The sequence below is a fragment of the Ammospiza nelsoni genome, chromosome 14, assembly GCF_027579445.1.
Source record: "Ammospiza nelsoni isolate bAmmNel1 chromosome 14, bAmmNel1.pri, whole genome shotgun sequence".
Lineage (NCBI taxonomy): Eukaryota > Metazoa > Chordata > Aves > Passeriformes > Passerellidae > Ammospiza > Ammospiza nelsoni.
This window is the reverse complement of record NC_080646.1, coordinates 7,469,585-7,494,263: the sequence shown is the minus strand read 5'-3', so window position 1 is coordinate 7,494,263 and position 24,679 is coordinate 7,469,585. Positions and strand designations below refer to the sequence as shown.

General features: G+C 48.6%; 1 protein-coding gene across 3 annotated transcripts in view; it reads left to right on the top strand.

The window, feature by feature from the left end:
• Nucleotides 1-24,679, top strand: part of NTRK3 (neurotrophic receptor tyrosine kinase 3) — a 203,862-nt gene that overhangs the window by 41,206 nt on the left and 137,977 nt on the right. For all 3 annotated transcript variants that reach the window (XM_059482378.1, XM_059482380.1, XM_059482379.1), the window contains exons 4-8: nt 10,087-10,155; nt 17,396-17,553; nt 19,784-19,926; nt 20,455-20,596; nt 22,710-23,006. In XM_059482378.1, the coding sequence (XP_059338361.1) occupies nt 10,087-10,155; nt 17,396-17,553; nt 19,784-19,926; nt 20,455-20,596; nt 22,710-23,006 (809 nt within the window). The remainder of the gene's footprint in view (nt 1-10,086; nt 10,156-17,395; nt 17,554-19,783; nt 19,927-20,454; nt 20,597-22,709; nt 23,007-24,679) is intronic.

Genomic DNA, 24,679 nt, shown 5'->3' with positions numbered 1-24,679 from the left:
TGCCCTTGTCTTGCAACAAACTCCTTCCCCCTCCAGCCCCAGCCTGTGCTCTCCTATCCGTAAGCTGGCTCAGGGCATGGTGTGGGAGATGCCTGTGGGGTGCCCAGGCTGATTTCACTGCCAGCAGTGTGGTTTTTTTCTTCCATCTCTCCTGCTGTGCAGCCAGCCTGCCCAGCTGCCTCTCTGACAGCTGCAATACCTGCAATATCCCTGCAAGTGCTCAAGGCCAGGCTGGATGGGTCTCTGAACAGCCTGACCTGGTGAAAGGTGTCCTGCACACGGCAGGGGGTTTGGAACAATGTGATCTCCGAGATCTCTTCCAACCCACGCCTGTCTAAGATTCTGTGAATACAAACTTTCTGAGCTGCAGTGATTCCTGGCAGTGACTGTGCTCTGCAGCGTGAATGGATTTGTTTTGCAGCACCACTACCCAGCTGCTGTCTGGGGGTTTCTCACATGAGTAGTTCTCTAGGACATCTGCCATCCAACCTCACTGCAACCACAATCTGTGGGCTTTGGCTAAATGTTTGCTGTATCCAGTTGTGCGTGCTGATAATTGTGGGTAATTTGCTGTCTCAGAATAATGAAGGAATGCCTGCCGCACTCTGAAGCATTCAGTGCTTTGTGGTGATTAGTCTTTTCATTGGAAAATATTCCTCACAGTGACCAGCAAAAGATACTTCTTTTTAAGTACATAATGTATTGAGAAGGATGGGTAAAATGGAGCTGTTGTGTGCAGACATTCCTGTTTATTTTGACAGAATTAACTGTCAAAGGCAAAGCATTTTTGTGCTTTTGGAGTGGTTATAATTGTGCAGTGCAGCAAGCAGGCTTCACTGGGCTCTGCCTGGATTAAGTCACCACCAGTTCCCTGTTTCCCTCAGCCCAGCAATCCTTGGGCTGTCAGGAGTCACATCATGCCACGGCTCAGCTGTGGCTGCAGGCAGGTCTCTCTCAGAGCACAATCCCTCCCTGTGTGCTCAGGCGCTGCAAACAGGTTTTTGGGCAGAGATGCTCCTAAACCCATGCTCAGGTGTGTCCCAGGCACCTGCTGTGTCTCCCTGCTCCCCATGCCCACCCCAGGGACACTGGGGGGAGGCAGCAGCCTGGGGGAGGCAGGTCCTGCTCGCTGCTGTCTGTCTCCCAAGCCGGGTGTTTCTCTTGTCATCTGCTGAGGCGTAGCTGGAGCACGTCAGCCTCACCTCCTGCTGCGGCCAGGAGGCTCCGCACAGCATGGGAGGTGGCAGCTGCCATCTCTGCTGCCTGATGGCATGGGCCCTTCAGTTCCCCCGTGCTCACCTCCCCCTGCCCATCCCCAGCTCAGCTCTCAGCTGCTGCTCCCAGTGCTGGGGTGCAGGTAGCTCCGTTCCCCGCCGAGGTGGGGCGAGTGCTGCAGGCTAATGGCAGGCTTTCTTTTCATTAGCTGCTGTAAACACAGGGCTCTGGCAGCAGCCTGCTTTTCTGAGCCCAGGAAGACCATTTTTCCTTTTATCTATAATTTAGTGAAGTGTCAAGCCGCAGAAGTTTTAATGATAATAAGCAGCAGAGGAAATTTATTTATTCGCTGCAAAGGTGGGTTTCGTTCCAGGGTTGGTTTTTTTACACTTCCCTCACAAGAAATGTTGGCTGCTCATGTAACCTCGCTCCCAGGGTGTCTAGGCTGCCTTCCCTGAGAAGCTCAGCACTACAGTTCCTGCTTGGCTAAATGGCTTTCCAACCCCTCTCCCATGCATGACACTGGGGCCAAGCAAACTGGGAAAGGAGAAGCAAGGAGAAAGTAGCGAGGTGGGAGCATTCTCATGTGCTTGGTGAGGTGTAATGGGATCCATGAATTTCCCATCTTCCTCCTGTTGCTGTGCATCTCTTACATCTGCTTCTCAGACCAGCCTCTGGGATGGATTTGGCTGCTGAGGAAAAGCAGGGAATGGCTTTTTTTGGGATGACATGTAGTGCTTGCCTTCTGTCAGCCTGTGAAGGTGCCAGTGCTGACTGGAGATAAAAAGTGGATTGATGCCATGTGGAGGGACCAGGGCTTCTTCTTCCTGAGGTTCAAGAAGGCAGAGAGTGGAACTCTGGGCTGGCCAAAGAGGAGCAGGGGATGGGATGAGTCTGTGTCAGGGACAGGGGCCAGGCTGGAGAGAGAAGGTTACAACAGAGGATTGGAGCAATGAGTCTTTAGGGAAGACCTGGAGAGCAGAAGGAGGATGGGGTGTAGGAGAGGTGATAGGGAAATGGATCTGGAGAGGAGGGGGAGGATTGACTGGGGTAGGGAAGGAGCACGTGTGTGTGGGAGATCTGAGGGTGGAAGCAAGTGCAAGGGAGAAATGGGTTTCCTAGGAAATACGTGGGAACTGTGCCTCTGAATTAACCAGAACCTTCCTCACCCCTTTCAATGTGGCTTTGGAGGCAATATTAGAATCTTCCTAATTATTTTTCTTGGACGAGTTTTGCTATCCTGATGATATTAATTATTCTTAAAGGTCAACAGCACTCACTTGAATCCCCTTCTGTTCTATCATGTAATCAGTTAATTAATTGGAAACCATTTAGCAGAGTCTGCCGAGAGCTTACCCTGCCGTATGCCCTGTTGTTTTGCTATTGCTGGAGATATATATATAGATATATATATACATAGTCTTGTATTTATACCCCTTCCTTCCTTCAGAGGCTCTGCAGAGCTCTTGCTACCATCCCAGTGCATCCTAGCCTCTGGCACTCCTCCCTCAATCAGGAAAATTGGGGCTCAGGCCCAGCTGTCAGTTTTCTCTTTGCTAACCCCTTCGAGGTTATTCAAGGCTCATTGATTTCTGGGCATCCAAGTAGGTGGGGATATTTGAATTCATTTTTTCTAAAATATAAATTTGATGTAAGAGCTCTCTAACAGCTGTGATCACAGTCCTTGTTCAGGAGGAAGATGGAGCCCCAGAACCTGTCCCAGCACATCTGTGCTCAATGAGCTGACATTGAGGCTCTTGTGTGGACCTCATCCAGCTCTCCCAGTGTCTGCCTGGGCATTTGGAGTGACCTCCCAGCTGGGTGGTTCCTCTGATGAGCACTTGTTCCTATTGCTTCTAGGACATTCATAGAATCAATAAGGTTGGAAAAACTCTAATATGATCAAAGTCCAATTACAGTGTGCTCAGAGATGTTGGGAAAGGCCCTGTGGGTGTCACTGTCCTTCCAATGCCGTCCCCCCAAGATGTGCCTTGCCACAGCTCTGAACTCTTCCCTCACACAGGGCTGTGGGGCTGGCTCTGGGTTCACTGGAAATCCATGAGCAGGAGGCATTCCCTGGTTGTTCTCTGTTCCCAGCTTGAAGAACAATGCAGTTTGAAGCAAATAGGGCTGGATAAACCCAGCCCCTTGCTGGAGCTGGCAGCTGGCAACCCTTGTCCTCAGCCAGCACACATCTCCTCTATTACTTCTGCATGCCAAAGCAGGAGGAAAGCCCAGTGTGCAGTAATGTTTCAGTCTAATGGATCTAGAATCGCTGCAGTTTGGGACAGAGGAGATGAGGTGGGGGCAGTGCAGCCCTGAGGACCTCCTGGCTGCAGGAGGGCAGCTATGGGGGAAGGTTCTTGCCTGTTGCAAGTTGATTTTTCTGTTCCTTGAGCAGAAGACTGGCCAGTTCTGTGGCTGCTGCTGGACTCTGCCCTGCAGGGAAGCTGGCAGGCAAAGGGAAAGCAACTGCAGGCCTGACCCAGCTTTTAACCTTTCCTCAAGTCCTCTGAGAGTCCAGATGTCTTTGGAGAAGAGCAATGGAAACTGCACAAACACAAGGGCAAGATGAGTGCAGTGCAGAGGGCCAGATCCCTGCATCTGCTGTGCCTTGAAGCACAGGGGACAGAGTGACCCACATCTGGTGATGCCTCCCCATCTGTACCGTGTGCTGAACTGAAACTGTGAGCAGCAATCAGCTCTGAGGGGTGATCTGTCTCTGAACAAAGCTTTGTGCAGCTGGGAGATGCCTCAGAGAGATGACTTGGAGGGTGTGCAAGTGTCATGGGGTAGGAGATGGCCTTTAATTAAAATTGGGCTGGCTTGAAGGTAGCAGAGGACATGGCTGCTGCACTGCAGAGGCACTGGGAGGAGAGGTGTGGGGCAGATGTGCTGCTGTGGGATGGCTGTGGGAGCCCTGTGACAGAGGTGTGGTGCCTTAATGCCTTCCCACTTGCTCTGCAGCTTTTTGTTTTTTAATGCTTTTGTTTAAAGAACAATGCAGGAGACCAACCCCTTCTGCCTCCCTCAGCCCTGTCTCCATGTGAGTTTGAAAATCAGGGACATGCAACTGAGGAATACGGAGGGCTTGGTGGTTCCTTGCTCCAGTTCCACACCTCCAGGAGCAGGGGTGTGCACGTGGAATGGCAACAACTGCTTTTCTTCTGTGTCACCCATCATGGTGCCTCTCTCCTCTCTGGTGCAGGGTTCTGAGTTTGGGAGATTATTGCAGGTTCTGACTCTAGCCCTAGAACAAGAAATAGTTTGTGGGGAGTGAGATGATTATGTCATGGCACATGCTGTGTGACACATGCCTCACAAGGTGCAGGGCTGAACCTGTGGACAGCAGAAAGGATATAGTTTTGCTCCCTAAGCACACAAAGGACGATTGAACCTTGGAGACTCTTTGGTCCTGCTGTGTTTGGGGTCAGAAAAGCCCTGGAGGTGCTGGGATGTTGCTTGAGGAGCAAAATGTGGGTAATGCCAGACCATGGCTGAGGACCTCTGTTAATTGTCTCACTCCTCCACAGCACCAATATACGTGTCCTGGTGCTGAGGGAGCAAACCCAGGAGAGCTCCTGGCAGCTCTGAAATCCCAGGCTGACCAGTCCAATGGCACATCCTGCTCTGCCCACTCTGCTTTCCGGGCATGCGAGGCTTGCACGCACTTGGCAGTGCCCAGTCCTTTTTCAGGCTGTCTCAAACATGTCCCGCTGGGACTTGGGGCTGAGCTGTTGGAAATTCCAATCAAGTCTAATATTTGCAGAGCCTGATTTGTGGGGAGGCCTGTCCTGCCACAGCTTCTGGGACTTGCTGGGGTAATTTTAGCACATTCATTAAGGGAGGACAGTACATTTTTTCCCTTAATGAGCAAAGCTGCTTACTAAACAGGAAGAGGAGGGAGGGGGACAGAGAAGGCAGGGAGGGTGATTGGGAGTGTAACAGTGCTTTTAGAGGTCATTGGAGTTATCTGGCAGGGATAAGCAAGCCTGAACAGAGCTGTCCCTACAGCAGCATGTGAGGCTGTGACATTCTCCTCTCCTGTGGCCGCCAGCACCCAGCTAAGGCTGACGTGAGCTGTGTGAGATGATGGGAAGCACCTGTTGTGCCCAAATATCAAGGGAGTCACATGCAGTGCCACCAGCACATCCAGCACAGGGGACCACAGCTGAGGATGTGCATCTCTCCTCTCATTGCTGCCAGGCACTCGCTCGTGCTCCCTCAGCCCCAGCTGCTCTGGCAAGTTAATCCCTCCCAGTCAGGATTTTCATAGTGGCACCATGTTATTAAAACGTGTGAAAAACTTCTCCCATGCAGAAATAAATGTGTCAGCTTGGAAACAAGGGCAAGTGGAGGATGGAGCTGCGTGGAGGAGGGACAGGTGCACAGGGTCCCTCCCCAGCAGCAGCGTTTCTGCCATTGCGTCGAGATGAGCTGCATAAAATAACTTACAGTTTAATTACAGGGGCTCCTGCTTGTTGGTGTCATTAATGAGGCAACTGGCTTAATTTAGCTGAGTAAAAATGGCTTTAATAGTGGAAACGCTTTTGGCTGCTGGGTAATTAAGGGAAAAGAAAAAAACCACTGTCTCCTCTTGCATTAAAGTCCACTTGTTCTGGTTTGCGCGGATCTGGACTCCTCTTTGTTCCACCTTCACCCATCCCTTTTTCAACCCCAGGAGCTCATCCAGGACTCCATGGGGCACTCCATGGATGCATCTGTCACTCATGCTGTGACAAAATGGCAAAGGTCACCCCCCCTAGGCAAGGTCTTGGCAGAGCCTGTGGGAGCTGTGGGAGAGTGTGTGGGACATGGCGTGTGCCCCCCTGAGATGGAGGAGGAGGAGGATGGAGGGAGGGAGAGAGCAGGAGCTGGGATTTAGCTGTCACTCAGTGTAACAGCCTGTCCCTGAGGTGTGCAGTGAGGTGATGATGGAGAGGGCTGCTGGGGACAGGAGCAGGAGCCTTGGGAGCAGGGCTGCTGCAGCAGGAGGGCTGTGGAGTGGTGTTGAGCCTGAGCCATGGGTGGGTTGGGTGGCTCTGCCCTGGACCTGGTCCAGGTGAGTTCTCTCCAACCCCCTCTCCCTACTCAACTCCTCTTGGAGGCAAAAAGCACCCTGGCAGCTACTCCTAGAGACTGTCTCCATGGAAAAGAGCATCTTGTGAGTGATGGAGAAAATGTCCCATGGCTAAGAAGCACTTTGAATATGTTCCAGGAGTGCTGATGGCAGATCTGTCCTGGGATAGACAGGCTTCTGTTCATTGCTGAGAAAAATGCAGGGAAGGCATTTTGCCTCCCTCTGCCTGTGTTTCTTTGATGTCTGATGTGTTTTGTTACAGGTGGAACTGATGCATAGGCTGTTATAAAGGTTGTCTGGCACACTGCTACAGGACTGCTTCCACTTTCTTATAATTCTGCCAAATTTTAATTGCTCAGACTAGAGTTTTCTGCTTTGGGTGTCTGCTTCTGGCTGATTCTATTTTTTCTTATTTCTTTCTAGTTTCAAATAAGAGCTTTCTCAAATGTTTGAGATGGTAGAAGGGAGGTTGGGAAAAAGCTGTTTTGTTCAAGCTAGAAAATTCTGATGATGCTGCTGTTGCAGAACATTTGCATCCACCTTTTGTGGAGGGAAAGGAATCTTGTCAAAGGTCAGATTTTGCTTGGAAGACTTGGTTTTGCTCAGAGACATAGATCAGCAGAATAGCTCTTGGTCCAGTTGGAGGGGGGAAGTTTTGCAAAGGATGTTCAGGAATGAGTAAGGGAGAGGAGTAGTAGCTCTTCTTGGGGCACTGCTGTTGGTGTGGGAGGGTGTAAAAGTGGGGAAGATCATAGGAAATTTGGGCATGGATAAGGAAATTGAGGCTGAGAAATATCTGGGAGAGAGTGGAGAGAAATGAGTAGTGCAATTCAGCCAGCTAGGAGGGAGAAGGAAATGGGTCAGGAAGGAGAGAAGCTGGCACTGCCCAGCCACAGCACAGGGTGATGGAGTTCTTGTCACACCTGTAACAGGGATTTGGAGGTGGCAACAAGCTTGGAAATGCTGCAGGAAGGCAGAATGAGCCTTTGAGAGGCCTTGATTTGCAGCTGTGAGAGGAATAGGTCTGGATGTGAGTGCCTTGATTTTCCCCAACCCTCCCCATTTAATGCTGTACAGAACACTGGGGAACTTGGTGTGTGCAGCTGAGGTTTGTGACTGTGGGGAACCTTGCAATCACCAAACAGGAGTTACAAAGTGCTGGAGCTCAGAGCCTCACCTGTGGAGCCATAATTTAACCTCCTCATGTGCACGTACTGTGATTCCATCTCTAATTACAGAATCACATGCTCCCTTCCCCAGGAAACCTGTCCCATGCAGCATGTGGGATGGATCTGTTCTGGGCAGAAATCACTGCTGTGCAGTGCAGTTTCTCTGGAGGAGCTCTGTTTTCTGCAGCACAAGTCAGTAGCTGTTCCCTTTTGTGTGTGGAATCCCAGTGCTGGCATCTCTGACCTTTGGAGATTTTGTGACTGAAATGGTGCGTTTTTAATGTGTGCTTGTGTCTCTGTGCTGAGGTCTGTCTCTGAGCCTGAGGAAGGACCTTTGTGACGTTTTGGAGTACCCAAGGTGTCAGTGTCCAGTGACAGACGTGTTCCTCCCTGTATGTGTCCAGGCTGATCTGAAATGGAGCTGTGGGTGTGTGTTCCCCTGCCCAGCCCTGCAGAAGTTGATGGTCAGGTCAGATCAAACCCTGGCTTTGCCCTTTGAGCACAGAGTCTCCTGCCAGATGTGAGCAAGGGCAGAGCCATCTCCTCTGTCCCTAACGCTGGCTGGGGGTTATTGTCTGGGGGAGGGAGGAGGTGGTAGGAGTTGGTTTCCAGGCACTGTGGGAGATGAGGAGCGGAGCACATCTGCCTGGCAAAGCCCCCTGCATTAGTGAGGATGTATCCTTTCTCCATCTCTCTGTGTCCTAAATTGTAATAACACGATCATGCTATTTTTGATTCCCTTATTTGCGTGGAAAGCCTGTTGTTTTTTCTCTTCTCTTTCAGAATCCAATTTTCTCTTGACATTTCTGCCTAATGTAGCAAAACATGACCTTTGAGAAAGGACATTCCAGCGAGATTCACTCCCTCCTCTGCATTTCTGCCTCTCTCCCACATCTTGCTGTCTCTCATGCATCCCCTTTACGCTTCCTTCTTCTCCCTGGGCTGGGGGAGGGAGTTTACTGTCTCACTTTTCAGTAACAGTGAGTTGCTCCTTCCCCTCCCACTTTTCATCTGTCTTTGCAAAATTTCCAGGTGCTCAGTGCTCTGGGGTGGATAAAGGAGGGAGTCTTGTAATATTTTTCTTCCCCACTGCTTAGCTTTACCTGCCATTTTTGCCACCTTTGTCAGAGGCTGGGAGCAGTTTGTCTACAGACGAGGGAATGGTGGGATCACAGTCATGTGAAATGAGGTACCTGTGGTTTGCTGTGGTTCCCACAGCGGGATAGTCTGATGTGAAGCAGAGCCAGAATTTAAAAAGGCAGCACTGTGCCATCATTGTGTTTGGGCTTGTTCTTCTGCCAGGCTCGTGGAGAGCCTTTGGGACAAAGCTTTGCTGTGTGAGCAGCTTCCCCACTCCTAATTGCAGAGTTCTGTGCAGGTGGGACAGGACCAGAATTGCTTTTCCCTTGCTGAAACTCGGAGTAAGGGAAGAAATGAATCTGTCATCCCAAATCCTCGTGCATCAGACCTGTGCCAGCAGGAGCCATTCAGGGCTTTGCTCTCTTGGTTTTAGCACTTATTTGCAAATCAAACAGGGTTTGGGGGCTGAGCCCTGCACACCAGGACTGCCTTGGGTCGCACCTCCCATTTGGCCAGCCCAGAGCTGAGTGAACCTCAGGTGATTGATGCCTCTGGCTCTTCATTGCTCTTCCCTGTGGGTTTGAGGCAGAGGGGCTGCCCTGCCTGCCTGTGGCTCTCAGCAGGGATGGATTTGGTGAAGGATGTGATACAGCACCTCCTGTGTGTTCTGGAGACCAGCAAAGAGATATGGGGCATTTGGGGTTCTCCCAGAACTTGTGCTCACCCATTCCTCTGCTCACTCACCCGTGGGCTGGTCACTGGGTTGGTGGCTCTCAGGCTGGCCAGAACAGAATGAGTTTCATTACCATCTTTTTGTGCTGTTAGAAAGCAGGGGCTGTTCTCCTGCTCACCCTGCTCCAGACACATTTCTTTCTCTTGTTTTTATTAATTCAGTTCCTTTTACGTTCTTTCATCCTCTCTGGCTTTCAGCTAAAGAGAAGATGTCTGCTGGGTTGCAAAGCTCTCCCAGGTAGATGAGATTTATGTTTTTGCAAGTTTGGGCAGATGGAGAGAGGGATGGGGAGCTGTTGGCTGCTGTAGCAGTGGTACCCCTGGGTGCAAGCAGCACACAGACATTCCGGGACACCTGGAATGCACAGCTACTGCAGATCATATGATAACACCTTGGGTAATCATCGTGCTGTCATTTGAACCTGGCTGTTACTATTTTTAACGTGAGGTTTGTACTTAATTTTTTGTTCAAGTTCTGAAATGAGACTTGCTCTTTTCGCTTATGGTTGGTTGAGCTCCAGATTCATGGGCAAGAATCAGACACTGGAATTTTCTTTTTCCTTAACATTGCAGCAGGATATAAATCACTTTTACCCTTAAAAGAAAAAAAAAAACAAACCAAGAAGAGAAACTTTCATTTGGGGTTTGTCCTCATTAAAATCTCTCATTATGAAATCTGAACTTGGGTTCTAAACTGCTTGACAGCCTCCCCATCGAGGAAGACGATGAGCTCTGTGGAGGTGGTAGGGCCATGTGCAGGAAGAATTATTTACAGTGACTACTTTATTTTTTTTCCTCCTTAATTTTCAGAGACCTCTCCGGGAACCGGCTCACCACTCTGTCATGGCAACTCTTCCAGACACTGCGACTCTTTGAACTGTAAGTCCCACCCTGGGGGGATCTCCTGGGAAAAGGCAGGAGGCTGAGAGGAGGAACCATTTCCAAATAGAGTTATTTTGAAGCCAGAGAATAATTACCTAAAACTCCAGTGGGCAGCAGCATCCTTGGAAGGCTTTCCTGGGTATGGGAGCACTAGAGCATAACTGCTTCTCTTTTAACTTCACAGCAGCTGGCTAATTAATGTCGGGATGATGAACAAGTCATGCTTGGAGTAGTAAATGGCTGACTAACTCTGTGAGCACATTAGAAATACTTACTAGGCCAGGTTTTGAGTGAATCTCTTCAAACACTTGCTCTCTTCTGTCGCAGGGTAGGGCTAACTGCTTTTCCTTAGTTGGTGCACGTGCTTTACAAGAAGGCAATCCTGCTTTTTAGGCCCATGATTCCCTTTCTCTCCAGCAATGGAGACACCTCCCAGCTCTGATGTGGGAGATGATGAGATAGTTGTGTCTCCTGGGGCACTGGTGGCCTTCAGCCTGCTGAATTATTGATAGAGCATTCAGCATCGTGCTTGAAGAATAAGTGGACATGAAATCAATGGAGCGTTGCCCTGATGACCTGTTTTGTTGAATTTTAGGAATAGTTTTTTGGTGGGTATAAAAAAAAAATATATGTAGGATTTGTCCCAGAGGATCCTGGGAAGCTCCATTCATCCTCACTGATGATCAATAGAGCTGTAAGCTAGAAGTGACTTATGAAAGAATAAAGACAGTCTTTCAAGTGGGAGTAAGTGTGTTATCACTGGTGTTACTGCAGTGTATTTTATTTCTGTCAAATTGTTAAATGAAAAATACTAATAGTGATATTAGAAAATGGAGAAACGCCCTTCTAATGGGGAAATTTGGCTTGCAGAGTTAAAATGCTGAATTCAGAATTTGTCTCCTTGCTGATTACAGCTCTAAATATTTTTCAAGCCTGGCTCGGGTTTCAAGTTTAATAGCATGAGTCATTTGTATTCTTAGACCTTTACTTATTGTCATTGCACTGTCTGGCAAAACTCAGATTGATGGTTGCTACCCAAGAGAGACCCAAGAGTGGAGGAGCAAATGGGACTGCAGTCCTGAGCTGGAGGCACTTGCAGGGCCTGGGGTAATGGTGAGCCTGCAGATTAATGGGAATACTTCCAAAGGGGCTTGTTTTTATGTGCTTTTGCTTCATTTGGTCATATTTTGTTCCTTCAGGCACGTCCCAGGTCTGCCAGCTCCAGCCGGGCTCAAAAGACCAATACCAAGCACAAAGGGAATTGAGAAGCTGCTTTTTGGGCAGCAAAGGGTATTTCACCTGATGAATCCATCTGTGCTGTCCTGATATGATGATCCTGGCAGGGAGCTGGTGTGCTTGGGGTGGCTTTGGATGGTGTCACCTGGGGCCAGCACTCTGCAGCTTGGCGAGCATGAAGGAGCTGAATTACTTGGCTCCAGTTGGAGCTGTGCTCAGAGCAGCTTTCTTGGAGATAACAAATCCCAATGAACCAAAGAAATCGCGCACAAAGAAATACAGGAGATCGCAGGGCTGGTTGGTAGGAAGCCGTGGTGGGGTGGAAAAGCAGTTCTGATGTGGTGTGTGTTGTCCATGGTGTCCCACAGGGAGGCTTGGCATTATGTGGGGCAGGAGCCTCAGGTGAAACTCTCCTGCTCCAGGCTGTGAAAAGGGTATTGGCAACCTCTGGCACCAGCTCCAGTGAGCAATTTAGACCTACAGATGTGCCAGCCCACAGGGACTGCCTTGCTGCTGGCTGGGCTGGACTAAGAGCCTGGTCAAGTTCATTTTTCCTAAAGAATTGCTTTAGATGCTTCCTGTGTTCTCTTCTGAGTAACTAGAGATCTTTCATCCACATAAGCATGGCTAGGATGAAGATTACCAGAATAATTTGGTGATGCTGATCCCCAAACACAGCAGAAGAGGGATATTTTATCTGATACCCCCATGGATGTCAGTTTTTAAGGGGCAGAGGGATGTGCCTGCAGCATCCTTCCTGGGGCCATGCTGAACCTTGGAATTGTTGGAAAGAAGGCAGCACAGAGGTCTGGCCTGAGCTATGGGCTCTGAATAATCATTCACATAAAGATGCTGGGAATTAAGGTGAATGCACATTACCTACTGTGAGGTGGTTGTAGTCCTGACAGCTAGAAGGATGTTACCTGCTGGTGAGGAAGAGCACATCTCCACGTTGGGGAGAAATTACTAATGGATCCACAAAAGTGGGAAATACTGTATTTCTTTTTTTTTAGAAATGCAGAGGATGGGTGAGTAAGAGACAGTTTTTTGGCACACTGAGCTCCAAGGAGGCTTCCAGAACCTGAGGAGATGGAATACATGGCCCACATAAAGCGAGTGTGAAACACTGGTGAAAGCTAGAAAGGGAGTTGCAGATTGGCATCAGCCAAAGACTTGAAATTGAGCCCAAAACTCTGTGGAAAGGGAGAAGGTGGTGAGCAGCAGAGGCCAATGCAGAGACACCAGCCTTGGGAAGACAGGCTGAGCAGCAGCATTTGTGCACAGCAGTGGAGAGGCCAGGAGACTCCAGGGACACAGAGAAGCTGGCCAGAATCTCTTCTCCACATCTGTGTGGAGGGCTGGTGGGACAAGTGGGTGCAGAGGCCCACCAGAGATGCCTTATACTGAATTCCTGTGCCCCTGTGCTATCAGGGAATCGTGGATCCAGAGGAAGGAAAGGCACCCAAGCCAAAACCGTGACTTAGAACGAGGCAACTCGGAGCAGAGGAGCATGTGGTGAGGGAAGCAGCAAGAGGATTGTCTCCAGGAGAGTGCTGGGAGGAGAGGAGCTACAACTGAGTGTGACATGGAGATTGCCAGGGAACACGAGACCTGACAAAGCCACTCACAGCGAACAATGAGGAGTAAAGATCAGAAGAGTGCTGGGCAGGTGGATGGCAACTTGGGGCTTGAAATTGCTGCTCGGCTGCATCCAAGGCGTCGCAGCCTGGTGAACGTAGTAATGCTTTAAAGAAGAATTTCTTGTTCAACAGAGCTGAGATTTTTCCCTGCTGACTCACTGAAGAAAGGATGGCAAAAATGAGGCACACTTCCAGAGAGTATTATCTCCTGCTCGTTCTGGCCAGAAACAAGGCTTGGAATTGTTTCCAGTAACTCCAGCCCTAATTCCCATGGCATGGGCTGACCTTGACCAGCAGAGCTCAGGCTAATGAGTGCACAACTCTCCTAAGTCTGAAGCTGAGTGTGTGCAGAGAAGCATCTGACACATGCAACAGCTCATAAATGTTGGACTTAGAGCCTTTCTTATCCAGAAGTCACAGCTGGTTTCCTCTGTCATGTCCTTGGCTTCCTTTGTCATATCCTCAGAGAGCTTAGAGCTGACATTTCAAGAAATTCCTTCCCGGAAAGACCTAAGACTCTGGATCCAATTACGTCTTTGGTTGTATAAAACCTTGTAGTCCTGAACATCTTGCTGCTCTGCCCAACCCATCAGCATTTCTAATACCAGCAGTGCCTGCCAAGTTGCCCTGCAGTACATTTCTGCAATGCTACAGCAAGAGGCTTTGGTGGGGATGGGGCACAGCAGCACTTCTGTTAATGTTATGAGTCCAACTTTACATGGTCTGTGCCTCCAGCTTTGAAAGTTATCACCACCAGCAGTCCCAGTAATAGAGCTGTGGCCAGGCAGTGGGTACTGCCTGCTCTCTGCGTTAGCTGAGCCAGCTGTCAGACAGCACACACCACTCCCTGTCCCAGTCCTTCCCTTTCTATCCCTGCCCCTTCTGGCAGAGGCTCAGAAATAACAGTTTTGGTTGGACCACCAAGAGAAGCCCTGGTTCTGGGAAATAATTAGGAATAAAAAAAATTAGATTTTGTTCTCTCTCTCTCTCTGTTGCGCGCTCTTTTTTTTCTCAAGCTTAGGGAAGTGGCCTCAGTCCCAAGATAGGAAGAGCATTTTAATTGTAAGAGTATGAAACCTTGGCAGGAATTTCATGTGAATTGAAACAGACAGAAGAAGTGTGGCAAGGATCTCTGCTGCCCTCTGAGAGGTTTTAGCTGCAGACAGCTTTGCTTTAGCTGATGAGTAGGGAGGCATGGGACGGGGCGTGTGTCTCATTTAGCTGCCTAGTCTGGAAAAAACTGCTGTGTGTGTGAAGTCCCTGTCTGTTCCAGAGCACACTGGAGGGTTGATGGCATCTGTCTCCCACACTGGTCCACCTTAAAAAGGCTCTCCAGACAGTTTTGGGAGATGGTGGGTACAGCTCTCTGCAGGGAGCAGAGCTGGGCTCAACCAGGCACCAGCAGCATCAGTTTTGTTGAAGAGTTGATTGGACACCTGCATGGCTCTAGGGTTTCAGTTTTGATGGGTCATTGTCTCATCAAATGACAGCTCATGGCATGATTGCCACAATTTTTCTCTTTCCCAAACATATTGTACCTGCTTAGGGAAGGGGCTGTGCCCTGAGTACACCCTACTATCACTCTCTGCTCGTGGTGCTGGTGAGTGGCTCTGTCTGAGGTGCAGGTTCAGCCCCTTTTTGGATTAACTCCTTGAGTGCCAGAGCAGCTTTGCTTGTGCAGAGAGCCCAGCTCCCTTGCAGCTGTGACATTTGCTATTTCTCACAGGCATTTTCAGTTTTAAGGGGTGTGCACAGCTCCTGAGTGCCTGCAGCCAAGCACAATTTGGCAGCAATTGCAGCCTGCATGCAAAAAATGCCCTTTGGGTTTGTTTGCTCGTTCCAGGATTAAGTTGTGCTGGATGTGTCCCACAAAGGGCCCCTTGCCTTAATTCTCACTAGGATGCTGCTGCACCCATGGTCTGCAGCACATGGCAGTGTCTTCTGGTCCAACAGTGTGTTTTGTCCAAGGGGCACCTTGTGGTCCCCAAGGTGCTTCTTGCAGGAAGAGAAGGTGCATTTATGTCCACAAGCAGAGGTTTGTAGGTAGTGGAGCTGTGTTACAGAAAAGTGAGAGGAAAAGCTGGAAGCAGCTGCAATGGTCCCTGCAAGGGAAGAGATCTGAGGACAGAAGTGAATATGAGTGAGGAATATTCAATGGAAATTGAATATGAGTGTGGAATTCCCTATGCACCTAGAGAGGTGCATAGGGAATTCCACACTCACGTCCTAAACCAAGGTTTTTGGGTGGGTTTAGGACAATGTGAGTGTGGAATTCCCTATGCTCCTCCCTGGGGAGCTGGCTGGTATAGCAAGGCAGGCACCAGGCAAGGAGGAAAGGGTATTTTCTGCATGTTAGGAATGCTTTAGCAATGCCTGTTAGGGACAATGGGTGCGCATATGTGCCCCTTCTACCTGCAGAGCTGTGCCAGCTGCCCATGGCACTCAGCACATCCAGCCTGTGATGGGAGTTAATTTGTGCAAAAGCCCCTCTGGGGGTCTCGATTAGAGCGAGTTACACTGCTGGTGTTGGGGCAGGTTGTGGGCAGGTTGTGCCCTGAAGCCCGTGGCTCCTGTATCATTCATGGCCCTTCATGAATTAACAATGGGCCAGGAAAGCTGCTGTCTATTACTTACAGAGCTGCCCTTAAGTGCTAGGACAGCAGCTCTCCCAGCAGCCTCATTCTGTGAGGATATTTGCAGCAGAGCAGAATTTCTCCCCCATTGCACCTGAGCTCCCCCAGCTCCCTGCCAGGTCCCAGGGTGCACCCCCAGTTACCTGCCCTGCCCTTTCCCACTTGCCATCCCATGTCCTGTTGGTATCAGCGATTCTGGGGGGGCTCCTGAGAGGGAGGTTCATGGCTGTGTAGAAGAGGATGTAAAGCCTGTGCAAAGCCGTGGCAGTACCTGTCAGAGCACGCAGGGAATGCCTCATCACTCAAATCACTGCACTAATCTGCTCTGGTCTGTTAAATTTAGTGCTTTGGCCTTTGAGTTGCTTGTCTGAGCCTTGTACCTGTGTCACAGAGGTTTATGTGCCTTTGGTGGGAAAGAAATGAACTAATGAAAAGCCACAGAGTGAAGCTTAACTCAGTGTTTGCTCTGAAAAAAAAGGTCAGATGACATCTTGATGTATTTGGAAATGCAAAGTGGCATCATTAGGGTTCAGGTTAAGCAACCCTGGGTGCTTCCAGAACACCCCTTCAGTTCCTCCTTTTGCAGCACTGTATTGACAAAACAGCAGCTGCAGATGTTTGGAAGGTTGTTTCCAAATCCTGTTAGTGGGTGAAATTAATTTTGTAAAAGCAAGCATGAATTTTGCAGTAACACGTGGAACAGAGCAGGAAAAAAGCTTTCCCCTGTATGACAGGAGATCTAGATATCACTTGAAACAATGGTTTGACCTTTGGAGATGCCCTTCTGCTTTGGGGTGACTGAGCTCATCTTTGGCACTGCTGATCCCAACTTTCTTTGCTTTGCAGTTGTGTGGGGAGATATTTTGTTTGTTCAGGCTGTATCTCCTAGTTTTGCTCAAGTTATTGCAACCAGCTTTGGTAGCTCAGCCCTGGCTGAGCTCTGGACTATTCTCTCTGCTGGGACTTGGCCTTCTTGCATGTCCACAGACACCTGCAGAGCTTTAAAAATGTAAATGAAATGGTTAATAGGTTGGAAAATCAATTATAATAAACATTCCTGGTATATAAACTATGTGTAAGTGTGGTTTAAATGAAGTACATTAAAGGCAGTGCTTTTCTCCATTTCTCCTGGCCAGGTCAGCAGGGTCTCAGCACAGTGCTGATTGATTTGATTAAAATGCATGTTCCCCTGCACATTAGCTTGTGTTCTGGGTCACCAGGAGCCTGTGTTTGTACAAGGAACTTGGGAGAAGAGCTGCCAGCTCCTCTGAGTGCTTGTGGGGGCCTGGATTGTGCTTTGCCCAGCAGAGTCTAGGACCACCACTGAGGTGGGATTTGAAGGTGTAAATTGATATTTTAGGGCAGTAGAGAGCTGTCTGCTCCTTTGCTGAGGGGTGAATCTTCTGGGTGTCTGGGTGACAGTGGGACCAAGCCATAGTAGTGCAGATCTTGTGGTGAGAGACAGTGAATGTGTCTTTGTGCTGCCATGGGAGATGTAAAACCTTGTGTACACTCATGAAGGAGACTGTGTGAATGCAGGGATGTGTGACTGTGGCAAAGACAGGAGTAATAAGTGCCAGAAGACCCCAGGTGGATAACGCAGAGAAGATTCTACTTCAGCTTTACACATGCATGGTGGCTGCCCTCCTTGGGGATCCCAGAGCCAGGTGGCAGCTTTGCTCATCCTTCCCCATCCCACCATCCTCTCTCACCTCTCTCTGCCCACAGGAGACTAGAGAGGAACCTTTTCAACTGCAGCTGTGACATCCGCTGGATCCAGCTCTGGCAGGAGAAGAGCGAGGCAAACCTGCAGTACCAGGATCTCTACTGCATGACCATGGATGCAGCCATCATCACCCTGAAGGAGATGAACATCACCCAGTGTGGTAAGGATCCCTGGGGTGGACATGAGGGAGGCCAGGAGGGATCCCTGAACAACCCAGCAGCTCAGCTTCAGCAGCCTGAGGCAGCAGGATCTCAATGATGCGGTTGAGAACAAGAAGGTTGAAGCTGGTTGGGATAGTTTGTAGATTAAAAATAGAATATCTGGGTAAATGTGAGGCTGCTATTAATGTGCTTATGAAAGATATTGGGGCATTTTCTTCACTGCAATGCTGCTGCCTGACAAAGTGTCTGTAGTGAGCTGTGTGATGTCTTGAAAAGAGCTGTTTCATGCACATCTTCCTGTGCCTAACGAATCCTAGAAGCAGCATATTGTTAAAAGACACTGACACAGAATCTTCTGTAATTACTCTTAGGAAATACATGTCTCTATTAATTTTCTTTTGTTTTATTTTTCAATTGAAATCCCATATCTGTAGGGAAGAGCCAGAAGTGACTTTATATCTCTTTCTATTTCCTGCTGATGTTTAAAAGAGTCCAGTGGCCCCAGGAGCAACACGAGGCATGTTCAATAGTTATCCCTTTTCCCTTCACCTTGTTCACACATCAGCTGCCTGTTTGGTGTCAGGTTTTGCTCTGGTATTGCTATTACTGGAAAGCATCCCTTGCAGAGTAAGGAAAAAGAGATGTACCTTCCACCGAGCAATTAAACTGTCTGTACACAAGCAGCTGTCAAACTCACAGGCTGAAAAAAGGAGGAAAACCAGATTTTTTTTTTTTTAAATCATCCTCTGTACTAGGGATTTGGGCTTGTTTCTTGTAGCAGTAGTAGACAAACAGCATGCACGTTTAGATTTGCATGACTTGGTTTTTTTGTTGTTTTGTTGGTTAGTTGTTTTTTTGGGGTTTTTTTCCAAGTTCACCCTGTCCCTTTAAGCTCTGGAAATTGGCCAAAGTGTGCCTTTGTGTGGATGAACTAAAAAGATTTGAGAGCGCTGTAATTTCCGCCCCACATGGGATGAATAAGCTGCAAGGATTAAACAACAACAAAAAAATCCTTAAGGATCAGGGAGAGGAGGAGAGATGGCTCCATCAATGGTGGCATTAGACTATAGGGGACAGCAGGGTGCTGATTTGGGAGAAAAAATGTGCTGGTGTGCAGGGCAAGCATCTCCCCTGACCATGCAAACTCCTGGAAGGGCAGGGAGCCACAGTGGTCTGCTTACCTCCAGAGGAGTCCTTCTGTTCAAGCATTAAGACTCCAGGGATATTTATTAATCCTTGTCCTTTGGTGCTGAGGGCAGGCATGGCTTGGTTTGGCCATGTTTGGTACCAGCTCATTCTGGAGAAGAACATACATGTCCTTCCCATCTCCCTCTCCCTTATTCCTGCCACCTATGCAGCTTTACCAGGTTTTGACTGCTGCTTTCTTTCTTCTGGCATCACCCTAATCAGTACAATACTCCTTCCTTCCTGGTATCACTCTCTGATGGCCATGAAAGGGTGTGTGTGTCCCCATCCATGACTGCCTTGGCATGATGGATGCTGCTGCCCTATGATGGGATGGGACCACTGGTCAGTTCCTCCTGCCCTTCTTGCTCAATTTGCCTCTGAAAACCTCCCCTATTCAAGAAGACTCTTTGGCCTTCTTGCAATCAGCACTGTCTTGTTTCACATCACAAGGATATTTGGTGCCTGTGGCAGCAAGCAAGGAACTGGTGTAAATCAGAGCCACCATAAATCAGTGAATCCCTCTGCTACCACTGAGGAAGAACAAGGGCACCTTCTATTAGGAGAGCTGCAGTTAATATGAGGACACATCCTTGGTCATCTTTTCCTGATTGTTATAAATTACAGGGACACTTCCTTCACCTGGAATGCTGAGTGCTCTATGCCTTGTCCCTGTGGGTGGGGATGCCTTGGATCCTCTCCCAGCATACACAGTTTTCTCATCCCAGGTGACTGGCCTCGTGAACAGCTTCCGTGGGAGTAGAGAGATGGGTATGGGAGTTGTGTGAAAGAGTGGCCAGAACTGGACAGCAACTTTTGGATTCAAAGCTGATGAGAGGGTCTGCTCAGCTGCCACATGTCCAATGTCCAACACCCCTCCTTTTCTTGGTAGGGCATAGACATTCTGTTGCCTCATACTACTCATCTCAGGGTGTTGGAGGTTGATTTGGAAAACAGCTTGGTGGGATCTGGGTCTGCACACTTCCTGTTCCTGGCTGTAGAAAATTCTGCCCCAGACCTGAGCAGTTTTTTTGGCTCCTCTAGACCTTCCTGAGATCAGTGTGAGCCACGTGAACCTGACGGTGCGGGAAGGGGAGAACGCGGTCATCACCTGCAACGGCTCAGGATCGCCGCTGCCGGACGTGGACTGGACAGTGGCTGAACTCCACTCCATCAACACCCACCAGGTAGGGGCTGCAACACCCCAGTGCTGCCTGTGCCTCTGCCAAAGCAGCCCCCAGGGTTTCCCAGGCCAGTGCATGCAGGGCGGATAGTTTGAGAAAAGAGAAATTGTTGTATCCAAAGGAAAGCTGAAGCCATGATCTATCCACATGAGAAGCAGGGAATTCCCAGAAGGGAGCATGTATGGTCAGAAAGTGAAGATGAGAGAGCTTCAGAGCTCAGTGCTCCCTGATTGAATGAACTCATGTGTCTTCTGATGGAACTCCAGTGAAATGACCTGTTTGCAATAGCTAAGTAAGATTTTCTAGAGGCTGGCCATGTTTATCAGTGCTACAATGCCATGGGTGTCCCCTTCCCAGTATTTACAAAATTTGCTGTGTTTGATCAGGTGAGGAAATACCTTCCTTCTGTCTTTGGATTTTGGAGACCTCCTCACATGGAAACTGTGATGCTCCTTTTCTGGGGTTGGTAGAGGGGAGGAAAGGACCCACCAGACACTGATTTCTGTCTGTATTTCTCTCTGGGATTTTTAGACCAACCTCAACTGGACCAATGTTCATGCCATCAATTTGACCTTGGTGAACGTCACCAGTGAGGACAATGGATTCCTGCTCACCTGCATTGCTGAGAACGTGGTGGGGATGAGCAATGCCAGTGTGCTGCTCACTGTCTACTGTAAGTACCAGTGGAGAGCCCTTGTCCATGCAGAGTCCAGAGGGGCTGCCCTGGGAGCTGCTTGAATGCATGGCCACTTGCTACCTGTGTCATACTGGTTTTGGGCGTGAAGATTAGCAGGAGCTGAGCTGGAGGTGGATCCTCACACAGATCTCCCTCTCAAATGTCAGTAATTTTGCTTTCCTGATGCCTCCATTAATCCAGAAATGAGCACAAGAACAGGGAAGGAATAGCAGTGCCACAGTGATGGTGGTGGGAATTTCCTGCATGTGTATTGGAATATTCAACAGACTAAAGGAAAGCCATAGAGGGACTAAAAATCTCTTAACAAAAGCAAAGTTTCTTGTCTTGGTGCTATTTGAAGGTTCAATGGCACCCTCGCTAAAGACAGTTTAAACCTTGCCACTAATTTCAGGAATGTAAGGGCTTTTCTCAGGTCAGATCCTACAAAGTTAAACTTCAAATGTCATATAAATGTGCACGTGTCAAATTTGAACTGTTCACTTTTATCTGCAAGTAGCTCAACTTTCTTTGTGCTTTCTAATATAACAAACCCCTGACCTTAAAAGGAAGTTTACACAGCTTTGTGGTCTCAAGCAGCTGAGATTTGCTCTATTTTGCTGTGTCTGTAATATTTGCCCTTACTCTGTAGTTTGAAAATCAGTCCCTCACCTCAACCTTGCCATGTAGAGCAGAGACCCTTGTGGGATTCTGGCTACTCTTGGTAAACCCATTCATCCTGTGTGATGCTTTACTACTTTCATCTTCCTTCCAATAAGTGCTATTGATGGACTGAAGGATGGAGGTAATTAAAGCTCAGCCCAGCTCAGAGTTGACTGGTCAGCAGATGGATGTTTTTTGCACGGTGTTTTAGCATCTGTTCCTCCACCCTTTCAACAGCACCATGCCCATGCTTATTTTCACCCATGAAATCCTCTGAGCTGCTGACAGTTTCTGCTACCCTTGCTCTTGTTGCACAGAGCCATCAGTCAGGCTGTAATTTTACACTGGAAAGATCTGGGTTTGTGCATGTAGGTGGCTGCCTGTTTTGAATCCCCTTGCCAGGAAATACGAACAAGCCACATGCGGATCTGGGCTGGTGAACGAGAGAGGATGGCTGGGACATGACTCTGTGGTTCAGGGTAGATGGGTGCTGCTGGGAGAATTTTGCTGAGCTCCAACCAGCTCTGCACCTTTTTCTCTTTTGTCAGCTTCATGACTAAAAAATTCACTGTCTTTTTTCATGAAGATGGGTCAAATTTGGTATGTTGGTTTTCTTCCTCGTGGATGCCGAATGTCTTTGCAGCTGGATGGCAGCAGGAAAAGGAGAGTTTTAGGGAAGACATACATCATTGTGTCATGTATCTTTGCACAAAACTTGTTCTTCTAGTTCAGACCTTGCCAGCCTTGGGTTTTGGGACCTTAGGTGTAGGCGTTGTAAATGGGGTTTCAGAAGCTATAGCAAAGCAACATTTGAATTCTCGGCGTGTCCCAAGGGAAAGACAATGCATATGCAATAAATTGCAGGTGGAGTTTTGCTTTTCTCATCCCTCTCCCACTCTACTCCCTTTAATTAAAACACCCCTGGAGGCTGTTTGGCGAGTGAGAACTCCTTTGGGATATTCAGGCAGTCAAAGCCCCCAAGGACAATCAGTCTCTGAGGGATGTTTGCTTCCACAGCTATGCAATCCAGAATTGCTCTGTGTGACGGGAGACCTCCCACGGGCACCTTGCACATCTGTAATGTAATATAGCAGTGCTACGTCACCGTGTCCTCCTTAACGGGGACAGGCAGTCTCCCCAGGATCCCCTGGGGGAAGGAGAGAAGCAGTAGATGTTGACAGGACAGTTTGAGCTTAATTGTTTCTGGGATGGTGAAATTTCCATTCCTGGCTTTTATTTATACCCCAGTTTGGAAGGCCAAGAGGCCTGGCCATGGCTCAGACCCTCCTTTGAGGGAGGATGGAGAGGTTCTCATGACAGCACTGCTTCTTTCCAGACATCCATGGGAAGAGTAGAAGGCTCAAGTGGTTTTGGAGGTTTTCAGTGGTGTGCACAGATTGGTGGCGTTGGGTGGAGGTTGCTGTGAGCCTGCCATGTTTCTCTCTGCTAGATCCCCCTCGCATCCTTACTCTGGAGGAGCCGGTGCTGCACATGGACCACTGCATTGCGTTTGCAGTGCACGGGAACCCAGCTCCCACCCTGCACTGGCTGCACAACGGCCAGGTGCTCCGCGAGACCGAGATCATCCGCATGGAGTTCTACCAGCAAGGGGAGGTGTCTGAGGGCTGCCTGCTCTTCAACAAACCCACCCACTACAACAACGGCAACTACACCATCGTGGCCACCAACCAGCTGGGCTCAGCCAACCAAACCATCAAAGGACACTTCCTTGAAAAGCCTTTTCCAGGTAGGATATTCAGTTTGTCTCATCAGGGCTCCTTGCAATCCGAAGGTCTTACTATGGCCCTTGCACCTCAACAAGGCCTTGGCAACCCCAGCTGGCTTTGTCTGAACATCAGGTTGGAAGAGGTGACCCCTGGCAGCCTCTTCTTCTGCCCAGTATGATTTTCCTCCAAAATGGTGTCACATGAACTCTTCAGTGCTGGGAGAGGTGCTAACTGCTTTAGATCATTTTATTTTGTAGCATATTCTGCAGTGTATTTATATACTTATTTAAAGACCTTTAGGAATTTCCCTGGGAATAGGATGTAAATTTGCCCAATTATTTTGGATTTCCTTTTGTGTGCCCCAAAGACATTGCTGATTTTTTTCTAGACAAAGTGTTCTGCTGTGAGGTCGTCATAAGCTATAGAAAGGAAAAGCCTTTGAAGTGATGAAGCCTGTCCCTTTGTTTCTTTTACTTCCAGCTTGCATCTGTGAAATGATTAAAGCTGGATGCAGCGGTGTCAGGATTGTTTTCTTTCCAAATGCAATATGTGCAATTCCAGGATGACAGGGCTACAAAAGATGCGACAGCTCAATTAGTCACTTTGCATCAGTTTGCTGGGATTTCTTAACTGATTGCTTGGAATTCCCTGTTGCACTCCCTGGTGATTCACAGCTAAAGTGCAAAAAAAAATCCATTTGAGGATATGAAGATTCATCTCTGGGAAGCACTGTAGAGACTTCTGTGATGGCCTGTCTGCTCTGTAGGAGCATCCCTGACAGTGAAATACCACGCTGGCCATCATGGAGTTAAGATCTCTGTGCTGCCTTCAGGAATGATGCCATGAGAAAGTGGCAGCTCTAAATTGGCCCCTGCAGCCCAAGAAAATCCAGCAAAATAGGGCGTTTGCTAAATATAGCAAAATACCAACGGTACTCTCATTTATTATTTATATCACACCATATATGTACACAGAGTTTTCCCGTAGGTCAAATATCATAAATGCAAACCCAAATCTCTGCCTTGAAGATCTGACAATTGAACAAATGAGCTGATATGGATGGGAGTGGAAAATTTGTATTCTGACTTCAAGGATGTTTGACTATCTGACCTATTTATGTTTCCTTCTGTCAGGGCAGAAGAGCTTATCAAATGTAGGTGGGTGAGGAAAGGCGCACAGGTTTGCAGTCTCAGCTCTGTCAGGTCCCACCTTTGTGACTCAATTTCCCCATCTGTGAAACGAGGGCAGCTCCTAAGTAGGTGCTGGACCTGCAGGAAAGGGAGGCAGATATGCTGTTCTGGAAAGCTGAATTTGGAAAGGGATCTGAGCCACGCTGTGGTGTGCAAAGGCACATTGATATTTGAAGAGCATCTTGTGTTAGGGGCTCTGGGAGAATGGGGCTCTGTGAATACATGTAAAATATTGCCCTTGTGAATGCAGCTCCACTCATGGCTCATGTTGGTGTGGGATGCTTACTGACCATGAACCATCTCTCAGCAGCAGCTGACCCATTTCCTTTATTTCTTCTGATCCAAAGTCCCAAGCCATTCCTCACCCTGGCAGACCCTGTCAGCCCAATGCAGGATGTAATTTACTTTCCTTGAAGCTTGTTGCTTCGTCCACTACCACAGCTGGCACATACATTCACTGCAGCTGACGTTTATAATTTCCCATTTGAAGGTAGATTCCTTCA